Source organism: Rissa tridactyla, chromosome 5, assembly GCF_028500815.1.
Source record: "Rissa tridactyla isolate bRisTri1 chromosome 5, bRisTri1.patW.cur.20221130, whole genome shotgun sequence".
Classification (NCBI taxonomy): Eukaryota; Metazoa; Chordata; class Aves; order Charadriiformes; family Laridae; genus Rissa; species Rissa tridactyla.
The window spans coordinates 52,850,646-52,863,851 of NC_071470.1; the positions used below are offsets into that span (position 1 = coordinate 52,850,646).

The 13,206-nt window shown below is 40.7% G+C and overlaps 1 protein-coding gene across 8 annotated transcripts in view; it reads left to right on the forward strand.

The window, feature by feature from the left end:
• BMPR1B (bone morphogenetic protein receptor type 1B) overlaps nucleotides 1-13,206 on the forward strand; it is a 260,659-nt gene that overhangs the window by 218,887 nt on the left and 28,566 nt on the right. For all 8 annotated transcript variants that reach the window (XM_054203330.1, XM_054203331.1, XM_054203332.1 and 5 more), the window contains one exon: nucleotides 7,118-7,277. In XM_054203330.1, coding sequence (XP_054059305.1) covers nucleotides 7,135-7,277 — 143 coding nt within the window. In that variant the 5' untranslated portion in view covers nucleotides 7,118-7,134. The remainder of the gene's footprint in view (nucleotides 1-7,117; nucleotides 7,278-13,206) is intronic.

Here is a 13,206-nt window from a genome sequence, read left to right on the forward strand (position 1 = left end):
GTTTTGCAGCTGAGCCTTGGCTGGCATAGTTTCATAAGTTTTGATTACATTTAGGTAGGCATCTTCCCAAGATGCTGTTGAGGAAGGGATGAAAAAGTTCAGGTACATAAAAATGATGAGAGATAAAAATCACCTCTTTCTTTCAAAAAACGGCTTCAGCAATCTCACTGAAATAATCAACTTTTTTTTTTCTGTGGTGAGGAATATTGCAAGTTTGATGAAGACATGAGACTATCCTTCAGTGTGCCTTTGTACACTGTACCCATTCAGTAGCTTATTTTCTATCTGAAGCTATCCTGTAAAGCAAATGTGGGCACTCATCGGGAACCAAATTGATATAAAGTAATGCCACCATGGAAAACTTAGATTTCTGCATGTTATCTCACAAAGCTAGGCTAGTGTGCCCTTTGAAATAAATATCTCTTTCTAATTATTTTGCGGTACCTTAAATACTAATACTTCGGGGAGGTCAGAAGAGGTCTGATCTAGCTGCACCTGCGTCTCCTCTGGTGTTTTTCAAGTGATGCTCTGTTATGACTCAAATGCCTTCTGAGGATGAATTCAGAAGAGTCAGTCATTCTCAGATCAGACCTTGGATCTCACCTTAGTATTCCTGAAATATTTGCATCTCACTGTTCCAGTTTTATTACCTGTTATCCTCATACATGCGTAAAACTAGTGCTTTTACACAAATATTTGCAGAATGTTTGTTCATTTTGAATTGTACAAGAGCACACAATTAAGAAAAGAATAGTGGTAGCTCCAATGCATGCTACCTCTAAATTTCCTGTGTAAAATGTGGCTCTTGAAAAGAGATTACAAATAAAGAAATTAAGTTTATATCTTAATGAGAATTACGTGAAATACCTTTTCCCTCATCTTTGCAAATGATTTATAGATGGAACCAAAGGATTGTAGAAGGTAAACTTAAGTGACAGATTTGACAGAGCGGGGGAAATTCTTTGTTAATGGGGAATTACAGTGGGTGGGGGTAGACTTACTAAATCCAAGCCGGCAGGCTAAAACACCTTGCATGTACTTTCCTTTGGAAATTATAAAGAAGTCATTCTTTTGTGCTTTTTTTCTATTCTGTTGATATGGTATCTCATGCTATGAAAAATGTGCCAACCAATTCCTATTTTCTTCCAAATGAAAAATATGTCGAAGATTAGCTGTAGATAGCAGAAATGAGTGGAAACCAGGAAAAAGTAACACTCAATCAAACTGTGATGTAATGGTGGACAGCAAATTACACGTGCATTTTCCATGGTCTATGACACCAAAGAAGCCTTTGCTTTTTTAAGTTGCAAGTAGTATGGTATGAGTATTAATTTGAAGGGTCTTGTCTTAATGGCTTTGTCGCAGCTTGTTACATTCCATGCTGAACTTAACTAATTTAGCTAATAACGTCATGTGTGATTAAGATGGCTTAAACAGACTTTGTGGGAGAAGGGTGCTTATCCTTTTCAAACCAAATGCAAAAGCAATTTCTGAAAAATAAATACATTACTTAAAGTAGTGCTGTATACATGTAGCTATATTGGCACTCTGGCAATTCTATGAATATGGAGAGAAACAGTTTTTAAGAAAACTATCTTGACAGATTATTTAAAAAAACCCATCAGATTGTAACCCTTATTTATTTGCATCATGAGCAGAAGCAAAACCACCCCGAATTTTGAAATATACAGATGACAAGGAGCTAAGTGTGGGTTCTACGTACTTCGGTGTGCAGGAAATCCATCATAAGTGGGAAATGAAGCAAATCATACATGATAAGCCCAACAACACCACAATTTTTTTAGTATGCCAATTTATTACAGTGGATGTATATCAGGGTACAGCTATTTTCAAACACCATTTGATACCAACCTCATCTGGGGCTCGCTAGTTCCATACAGTCACGCACTGAAAAGAAAAGCATGTTGTTTTCATTTTTCTGGTGTTTTTATGCCAGATTTTGTTTACTGTGGTTTTGGATCAAAAATGTGTGGGTCCTGGCATCTGACCTTTCCTGAAGTTTTATGGTAGCCTTGAATATCCAGCAAAGGGAAACTGCATGATCCATTTTTCCTTCTCTGTTATATGACTGTCACCAATAAAACGTGTGTTACTGTTACCTCTTGACTATTTTACACAGTCGATCAGGCTGAGTTAAGAGGTGTAATTTATTTCAACTTCTTTAACTGCACTGTGTTTTCATTGCTGACTATTTGCCAAAAAATATCCCATGGAAATTCTTTTATCTGATGACTGTAAAGTACAGTGAGTTAACAGTTAGTTATTTCCCTTTCTCTTAAAACAATCATGTCGATGGTATAACCCTGGCCTGGTTGTAAGTCATCAGGCTGTGGTTTATGATGTAGCAGAGGAAAGTCTAGCAGGATGCTGTATGATAGTTTCACATTTTAATAAAAATATGATTTGAGGAAAAGCACACAAACTGTATAGGCTGGTGCAGGGTACAGAGGAAGCAACTTCATTGTTTAAAATTTCCATCCAACAGTCTTATCAAGTTAACGGATTTTCTTGCTACCTTCTCATCCAAAGTAGATTTTGAGGTTTGGGTGGGGTTTTCTTAATTATTGTTCAGATACTTTTGTGTGAATGTACTTCATTTCCAGTCCAAAGCAGCAGTTGAAAGGGCTGCCTTGGACTGACGTGCAGGGCTTCCTAGGTGTTCTGTCTCTGAAAAAGTAAACATCGCTCCCTGTCAGTGGGTGCTGTTGATAGCCAAATATAGTTTTTACTGGCCTGGGAAAATGTGAATGGATGGTACTGTATTAGTTTGAGGCTTCAAATACCCTGTGTAGAAAGAAGAGTGAGCACAGCATTCTGTCATTTTTTTCTGAATAGATGTGTTTGTGGCCCTTAGCGTCTGTTTTCATAAGGAGCAAGTCTGACTTTTACTCCTGACAAACCCATGCAAGATCATGAAAGATCTGCTTTTTCACTGCATAGACAGCACGTAAATCACATGTCTGTGGCACAGAAATCAGTCTGTTGAGACAACTATTGCTAATTATTCATCCTCTGGGAACAGGAGGGCTTAAGATTTGGACTACAGAATACAGAGTAACAGAATACAGAGCTTTTCGCCTCCTACATTACCGGACTTGTTGAATCAGAGCAGTGCCCAAAAGTCATTACCGTCTGATGGCTGTGGGCCGGTGCAAAATGAGCTATTGGGCTTTATCCAGATTCTAGTGGAGAAATTCCTGTCCAAATCGCATAACTATGGCTACAGTTGGCAGGGTACTTACTGGCAGCCACAGCGGAGCGCTTGAGGACTAAATGTACGTTAAGAGATGGGCTGACTAGATCAAACGCTTTTTGCACCTATATGAGTCAACGCAAAGCTTAAATAGGTCATTTTCCTTTTGTGTGCAAGGTACCATCGTCTAGAGCTAAACAGCACTATTTAAAACTGAGACATAACTCATCCTAATGGTTACTTCACTGTGATTGTGGAGTAGGGATCTGTGATCACTTCTCTATCATTTAAAAAATGATAGCAAAACAAACTGAAAATAAGTTAAAGCATTTGCCACATGAGAAGGGAGAAGTTAGTATTTAGATGCAAAGGCTTAGTGCTCATAGACTACTATGAAATCTAGGAGGGATGGGAAGAAAATGGAAGAATATATCTAAGAAGGTTTATTTCTTGGCATAGAGGTTAGTAGGGGTTTAGACTAGAGACATTAGTCATTCCCATGGTCATCCAGGATAATTCTTTCATTTTACAGCACATTATAAGTTCCTCATTCTCCTTCTCCTGGCTTCAGGATCTTTATACATGTGACTTTCTGTAAAGACTGCCTTGGGGTATGATAAAGGAGCTCAGGTGAAGCAATGCGTGTAGAGACACACTAACACATTTGGAAAAGAAATAACAGCAGCATGCTTCTGAGCACACAAACCCCTTTCTCAGGTAGGCATTCATAACAGAGGCCATCACATCACAATTTTGAGTGGTCCTAGTCTTACAGAGGAAAATATTTCTCCAAATACTCCAATAGTACTCCAAATAGCCGTAAAAGCCCTGGTGGTGGCCTGCCTGTCCTTGTGGTGGAAGGTGCTTTGTACATGCTGGTGGATTTTAGTGGAAACAGAGAGATAAGCTGAGAAAATAAAATAAATTTGATGAAGGTATACCAGTCTGATGGTGACCTTTAGGCCCTGAACTGTTTAGATTAATTCTCGGATGCTGTCAGCAAGTTTCTCAGCAGACTACAATAACTGTATTTCTGATACCACTGTTTTTCTGCAGTTGTCCCAAGCTGTGCTTGGTTCGTCAGGGACGGGAAGCTGGCCATAAGCAGACTGCAACAGAATAGGTTACAGCAGAGAAGCAGCCAAATTTAAATAGCCTGAAATCCCTTGCTTTCTTGGACATAGCTCCTTAGGAGAGCTTTCAAAACCCCAACGGCTTCTAATCCCTAAACAGAGCCAGGGCTGCATGACCAACACGTGCTTGTTACAGCACAGCAGCAAATGCAAGAGAGTAGGCTGTTCACCATCCCAAACTGTGCATTTCGCACCTGAAACTGGTAAGAACTTGTTGTCAAACACTGAAAAGCTCTTGTGGGTTTCTTCCTATGTGTTACATTTCAGGGGAGGGACTGCTGAAAATCTTTCTGTTCCGAAGTCAGACAAAGGTGTTCATCTGTATCTGACAAAGGTGTATTATGACAAAGGTGTATAGTCGTAGAAGCTGTGTAGTCGTCTAATTTTAACATCTTCAGGCACTCTCAAATGTGTAATTATACCTTTCCTTTTTTTTTTAATGCTACGTGTAAAATGCTTTTGGTTTTCCACGCTTTGCTGAGGGAAGATCCCTGCTGAAACTCTAGACAGCTTGTAGAAAGAGCTATGGAAATGATACACAGAGCAAACTATTTCACTCAGTTCCCTCATGAGCTAGAAGTTCACTTTGTTGCCTCATGAGCTTCAAGTCAGAAAATGCTTGACAGGAGTATTAGTAGTTGAATATTCCCCATTCAGTGGTAACTAAGACAGACAAAGATTGCTGATTGAAAGAGAATTTACTTAATCTCTAATCCTGTGACACAGTGAGCAAACATTTGTTGATACTAATTTGTGGTACGCAGGCTGCATTTTAAAGTATCATAATTATATTTGAGAAATATACAACAGTGCATTTTTTTCTTAATTAAGCACCTACGGCATCTTAAGGTACAGCTATGAGTACACAGACACACAGTGCATCTTGAGAACTAACCCATTTAGTTCTCATTTTGCCAAGTGTTTGTAAAAACAGTATGGGACTTTGACATCCGGACATCATGACGTCCAGTCATGAATCCAATTAACACCTTGATGCTGAGCACAAGGGTTACAAGCCCATAGTTTGTATGTCTTTTGTAACTAGTTTTCTGGTTTGACTTTCAGACCCAGTTGGTTTCAGTGGGATATGTAGGTACTGGGCAAAGATCAAGCCAGATAAGCTTTGTATTTCATAGTGCTATAGCCCGATATGATGAATGATTGCATTTCATGTGTATCACCTTAATATTATTAATATGTCCTTTATGCAAGGAATATGCAAGGAGTGGAAGGGCTTAAAAAAACCCCTTTAGTAAAGAAGTTATCACTTCTCTAAATGAGCTGTTCTTGTGTGTAAAGCCCCAATTTTCTGAGAGCTAATGAGTTTCAGCATTTTCCCCAGTTTTCTGGGGACAAGCTTGCATGTTTCTTGTTTCACTGAAGAAAACCAGAGCCTATGGGCCAGCTGTTGCGGTTGCCTGTCCATTTGCAGGGCTTTCCTAGCAGAGTTGGCACAGGAGAGGAGAGGTGTGCAGCTGGGAGGCATGATGTGCACACATGTGCTGGGGGCGCTGGCTGGTCCCTGGCACCCAGGAGCACAGGCTGGACTTCATTAGTCCTCCTAAGGGTGTGGGCAATTTGAACAACCCTGCTCTTCCTCCAGCCTTTCAGTGCTTCAGGACCTTTCAGCCTGTTCTTGCCTTGGTTGTTGCTTGCCATCCGAGCCCTGAAGTGTTGCTACTTGTTCCCATCACCTCTGCCCACTCCATCTCTCCGTAGGGAGCTGAAAAAGATACAGTTTTCTGTCAGCTCGACAATATATCAGCCCTGATGATGGAGGTTTGGGGAAAATTTTAATTAGAGTTGAAGCAGCAGTTCAGGACCCAATCAAAATAATAATAATAATGCCAATTGTTTCTGAAGACTTAACAGTAAATCAAGAATTTCAAGCCTGCTCTTCAACTTCTCTGTTGGAGACAGCTGTTTGTAAATGACCCTTTAGTCAGATTTCTTACATGGAAGCAAAAGGAAAGTGGGAAACTGCCAATTGAAGCTTTTCATGCTGATCTCTTTTTTTGTCTTTGAGGCTTAAAATATTCACAAGCACTGAAAGCTGATATTTATGACTAAAGCTGGGGGTGGGGTGGGGTTGTTGCTTAAACAGCTCCTAGCCCATCAGCAGCATCTCTAGCTGTACTTCATCAGCTCCATGGAGATTCATTGCTCTGATATTTTTAGAAGTAATCACCTCCATGTATTTCAGCATTGTTCATTCTAAAACACATTCTTGCCTTTTATTTTGTTTATAGAATTTTTTTATAGAAATGAACTATTTTTCTTTGTTTTCCAAGTAGTGCTTATGCAATTCAGTGTCAGAGTGTTGAACTTGAAAGAACATCACTTTCTGTTAAATCTTTGTTAAATTGTATGCCCATGTTCTGCTCTGCCTGGAGTACCATAAATCCCACTCATTTTATGGGGTTCAGTGGATGTAAATGTGTGCCAAGTATAGAGACAAAGAAAGCACAAAGGTGTAACCAAGGATTTGACCTGCGTAATACAATAGGATAAAACCTGTACTCTGCAATCTGAAAAGCTCAACATAACTCTTTGGCAGCAGCAGAACTTGAACATCAGCACCTTTGATCTAATGCCATTGAGGCCCAATAAGCCTCAAACATGGTGACAGTTCCTGGGACTTCGGCAGAAAACCACTCAGCTCAAATAGCTTGCTCAAAATTTTGATGGGTAGAAATACTTTGAAGCCTTCATTCCAAGTCTTGCAATCCAGCCTAGAACTGTTTCTTTCCCCCCCCCTTTATATTTACAGCCAATTTTCTAGACAACATGCCCTTGCGAAGTTCTGGCAAGTTGAGCATGGAGACCAGAAGAGAAGATGGTGAGAGCACAGCACCTGCCCCGCCGCAGAAGAAGCTGTCCTGTCAGTGCCACCACCACTGTCCTGAGGATTCAGTCAACAGCACCTGCAGGTTTGTGGGATATGTATTTGCTGGTAAAACATGGGAAATCCTGTTTGTGGTAGCTCAGCAGTCCCAAGTTGCGCATTGCCATTTTCGTTTAAGCAGTAATATGTAAATTAGTTGTTTATACATTGTGTCTAAAAATTAGAGGTAATTTTTACTTACATTTCAGCTACGTATTTATATTTTTATGTTAGGGTGTTTACATCTTTAGAGTTTTAGGTAATATTTGTATTAATTCATTGCATATTAAATATTCTGAAGGTAGGAGTTTGTTTTTAAAGGTGCATGCAGTTAATGAGAGGAGACTTAGTAGAGATATATTGAAGTGTCAGTAAATGCTTGTAAATTTATAATCACTATCATGGAACACCGTTTATAAGATCCCTGCTCTTGGTGTGTGCCTTTGCAATAGCTGAGCTATCTTTTGTAGGTCCTTAAGGCTCTGGGTTTTATCTTGCTTCCATGCTAAAAGAAAAGCGATCTTTTTCTTGAGGTGAAGCGTTGAGGGTTTGTTTTTTTTTTTTATACTGGTTATAGTTTTCTGTTTGGTTTTGAGTACTGTAAACGGCTCATTTGGGTTGGATTCTACTTTCTCAGATCCTACTGTCTCCCTGGGGGAGAGGCATGTCCAGCTGTGCACAGTCCCCTTGAAGGCTCAGCCTTGATCTGTGTTTCACTGATACTGCCTGAAGCAGCACAGGTGACTGAGGGTACCTGTGGCGGGACCCAGCTGCTCTTCCCCCACCCAAGAGCAGCTCTTGCTGTACACATCCTGTTGCTGCTGAATGAGGGCAGTGGTCAAACACTGGTGTCTAGGCTTGAGGTGCATGTACAGTTTGCTTTAGCGGCAGCAAAGGAGGGAATTTAAACTTTTCTGCTTACTTAGAGCAGGTAAGATACTGGAGATATTCACCTTCAGCTATAGCCTAGTGCAGTTGTGGGAATGTGAGGAGCATCGAAGCAGGGCATAGATGTGAGCCCAGCTGGACCTGCCGGCTGGGTATGCAGTGCTGTTTGAGGTGAGATAGTCTAACATCATGTCAGCTCTTCAAGACGGCACGTAAAAAAGATAGAAGGGGAAAAGCCTAAGGTTGCTGAAGATATTGATTGCTATGTTGGATTTTTATGAGTGTTGTTCCGTAGCCTGACTTAATTCTGCTCAGCCTGCATTTTCACACTGAAGAGTATCAAAGTTTTGATGACAGCTGTAAATACCATTTCCCCTTTCTATCCTCTTCCTTCAAACTCATGCTCTAGCCAGGAGTTAGAGCTAACTGCTCTCACATGGCAGCCAGTTTAAAAAGCTGTAATAACCCAGTCTGATATCAATTTGCAGATCCCCTGCAGCGTGAATTGGCTGTTTCCTGTTCCTGCCCAGCAAGAGCCACTGCTTTCACACGTGCTGTCTCACACACGCAGTAACAGGGAAGTTGCAGATGACTTTTAAATCCAAGAATTAGGAAGCACAAAGGGATCCATGTTAAGGAACCCATTGAACGAGGTTTATACCCCAGCTGGGTAGGCCTGCTGTTGCACATTGCTTCATAGGCAGCATTGACATTCAGTATTTTTCATGTTACCAGGAACTATGAGTAAATGTCATATTAAAATTGATTTATGCATTTTCTCTCACTGCAATACTTTAAAAGAAACTCTCTTCAGAGTCCCCCTTATAGTGTCAAATGCCAGACTCGGTTTTAGCTGTTAATGCCCAAGGACAGGCAGTTAAGTAGTAATAAAATACAAAATGATACCCCCTTTTGTCTTCATAATATTTGCACATTTCAGGCTTGGCCGTTCTACTTGAATTACAATTATTTTTTCTAATTTAGACATCAAAATAATAACTGAAACTGAAACTTACCCATCAAATATTGATCACTTTTCTGTCCAGGAAAATGGAAAGAGTCAAAAGGCTTGTATTTTATCCAGAGCTACTCCTCTTTCCCATCCTGTGCTGTCTGTCACCTGAGCACTATCCACCTTGCCACTTGCCCTGGGATAAGAGAAAAATTGCTGAAAAGTTTGTAGTAATATAAAACAAAAAATGTAAGTTAACTTAAATGAAATGCCCTGCCTTCATGGCTTGTCAACAATAATCCTTTCAGGACGGTGACCATTGCTGTGGCTCCCCTTACCTCGGTGCAAGAGCTGCAGTGAGGTATGAAGGACACAACACCCCTTGTTTTCCTTACATCTGCTTAACTGTTAGTCTGTAATCTCTTGATGCTTAAATTCCCTGTTACATAGCTGGAATTATGGATGAAAAGTGAAATGGGACATTACAGTGAGAAGAGGGCCCTAGATCTGATGTTGGGAGAGTAGTTATTAGATCCCTGGTTATCTGGCTGGGTTGAGACCAGGTTTCAAAAGATTTGACAGAGACCAATCAGGTTAGTAAGGATTATTAGTTTCCCCTGTGTTTTGGGATCATCCTACTAGTCAGGCAGTAACTTTCTCATTTCATCCTAGCCCGAACGACTGTTGGCACAATTTTAAAGCACTCGGGAATTCTCATTGGACCTTGCTATAACGGAAATTTTCCCATATCAAAGTTCAAGCAGTATCGATCACGCTGTGTTTGTCTGAAGAATAAATGAACTGTTCCAGATTAAAAGTTATTGCATTAATTATCTTCTTTCCACAGATGCAATCACTAAAAGCCTTTTACATTTTATATTGAAAAAATAAAATCTCTCAGCAGCTCTATTAGTCTGTTAAGCTTTGGGCTGTGCTTGGACCTGCAGAGCTTGTATCTGCCAGCCCTGCAGGGACGAGTCAGCATGTGCTGGGGCACCCAAGGGCCTAGCGAAGCCCTGACACCTGGGAAATTCACTGAGCGCATCCATAGCCAGGGCTTGGGCTCTGGAGAGCATCAGGCATTGTCCCCATCATGGCTCTCTCCAAAGCAGGTGAGCCTTTTGTGGGCCCAGGAGCAAGGATGGCTCTGAAAGTTCAATGGGAAAGCATTTCCAGCTGTGTTGAAATTAAAACTCTCAGAATAAAATAGCCAGTCCTATTGCAGTCACCATTAAAAATTTCTCATAAAAAGCAGCCTGCCATCCCACCTGAAGATTTTGGTCTGCTACCACAGGTATTTATCTTTTAAAGTGTAGATCCTGCCTGTAGTACCAGTAGTCTGAGTGTTTATGTAAAAATGAGGACATCTGGTGGCCATTTAAAATCATCTTCATAATTGTATTTTTAGAAATTTAAAAGTCAATATTCTTTAACCACATCTGTATCAAATCCTCTAACAGCCTGCTGTGTTCCTATACAGAATTTCCCTTTCTTTATACTTCCGCAGCTTAAGTCCAATAATACTTTAGGGAGCTAAGGATAATACCGCAGCTTAAAATGCAGATTGCTTTCTGTATCAACAGAAAAGCAGTAGCTCTAGTTTGAGTGTGCTTTAAAAAATGGGGCAATCCACAAGCACAGCAAGTTTTGGAAAACCCATTACTGGGTCATCTCATCAAGAGAAGGTTAGGGTCAGGGAGCAGTGAAAGGGAGGGCCAAACAAGGAGCTGAGGGTGATGCTAGGGCCAGCTGTGTCCTCACCCACCAGGACCCCATTTCCCCAGGGGTACTGAACACAAGAGGCAGAGACAGCTCCCTCGATGGCCCTTCACATGGCTAGTAGTGATCTGGATCCAGGCGGGAGATGGGGCTGAAGACAGACACTCCTGTACTGTCACTCAGGGTTTGATGCTCAGACCTGAGCTCAAATGGAGCCCTTGGGCAGGGGCTGTATAGTGGGGGGCGAAATCCCAGGTGGGGCCACTCCAGGCAATTGAAGCTCATTAGTGCACTCAGGGCCCTGGCAAATAAGATCTTTGCAGAAAGTTCACAATCTTCTTCTTGTAAAGGGTGTGTTAACCTGTAGCGTGTTTATTCTTCTTTCTGAACATCTGTGCAATTCATAAAAGGCTTTCAGAAAAGAAGCTCAGAGCTGCTTTGAACACAACCAGGGCCTTGTTTTACTGTTCCATTTCAAATTTTGTGTGTACAAAGTGAATGCATGGGCAGTTGTGTCTAATCATAATTAATTGCATATTTTAAAAAGTAGCGTTAGATTTAATTGGCTTTGACTATAATGGGATTGCAGTAAAGGCAGAGGCTGATTAGCTGCCTTGTTGTACTCCATTTCCCATTCACAAATAAATGCTGACAGTTTTAAAGATTGGGCTGATAGAGTTTAATTTCTTATGTGTTGCCTACTGGTCTTGATTGTGTTTTTGCCCAACGGTGTCTTGAGGTAGCTTTAGTTCTCTAAAGCAATAAAATAATTAAGTTGCTTTTTCAGCATTACCAGAGGTGATAATTCACTTGAGTGATGTTATTTTCATTCTCCTGTTCTCCAGATGGTAGGATTGAATTTTCTTTGTAATTTGGTATGTATGAAGAAGACTTCAACAGTGGGCCAAAGCACTGAATTCAGGCAACTTTTCTTCTAAGCAACTTCAATTTTTGGGGTAAAGTTGAACATTTTCTGATAAAGGAGCTATGGTGAGATCTTACAGGTTAGCCTTTCAAATTTTTTAATGTTTTTTAATGTAATCCTATATACAGGGCTGTACCGGAAGCAGTTAAGTCCCTTTTGATGATTAAAACAAAAAAACAAAGGTCAACAGAGACAAATTCTTGAAAGCTCCAGTCTTTCTTTGCTCCCTCTGCCAGGGCCATATGCCTCATATGTAGCTCAGCAGGTGACTTTGCCTCAAGTGTTTAAACTGAAATGCAAAGTCCCCCTACCACGCTTTTCAGCTGTGCCCCAGAAATTCTTTGTTCTTCATTTTGTTGAGGCCTTGCCCATTAAGTATTTAATATAATGGTTAAGCTAAATAGTAAAGCAAGTCCAGTCTCCCTGTATTTAGACCTGTTGCATTACTCTCAGATAGTTTTTTAGTGTGGGGGAGTACTTTGGTGTTACTGTGCAGAAAGTACTGGAATACCGAAGACTTCCCTTGCATACTGAATTTACTTATACCAAAAAAATTCCAAACCAGCAAATATCCATGTTAAGTCTGTCCTAGCATTAAAGAAGAAGCTACATCATACAAATTCAACTGCAGTGTAATCTTAAAGTCAAGTAAAAGAAAACATTTGGTTTGTGTTTAAATTTTGGAGACAAAAGAAAGGAATAAAAGAAAAAGGGAAAAGGAAAAAAGGAAGATGAGTAGCTTTATTTTGACTATTTTCTTCTTGATAGTTCTCACCTCTACTGAGATGGGTTTTGCACATAAGTGCTAGAGAGTCCTGGTGAAAATGCAGAGGTACGCATGCTTGGTGCTGTTGCCATACCCCAAGCTGTGCTACCAGGTCTATAGACCTGTCAAATCTCATATACTCAGCATGAAGCCTGGACAGTTGCTAGGGCTCTCCCTCACAGATTGGCATAATGGCTTGTTTTTTGCGTTGTGACTCCATGTGTCAGGGAGAACTGTTTGATCTGTGATTTAGTAGAACGATGCAAGACACATTTGGTGACCCAGGTCATGTCTCAGTCCTGGGAGAATAGTATGGGCAGTATAGAGAAATAGTATAGAGAAAATATTGATTGATGGACCTATATATGATATATGAAAAGATGCTCTGGTAGGATGCGTTGGGTACCCTCTCTGTGTGTAGGGTAGTCGCTGAGCACCCAGAGAGCCAGAAGGTACCATACATAGTAGAGTGTCCATGGTAGGACCAGCATCTTGGAGACTAGTGTGGCTGGAAACTGTGGCCCAGTGTGAGCCAGCTTCTTGGCTTTGTCACACTTGTATGTCTCTCCTTGCCTTCAGAGTAGCTGTGTAAACATCTCAAGGTGCATCTGGCTCAAAAACTGTGTAATGCTCTTTTCACTTGGTTTCATGTTACATCCTTGATGCACAGCCGCTAACTATATTATTTTTTTCTGAAAAATTAGCCTGTGTTGAACACATTTGTG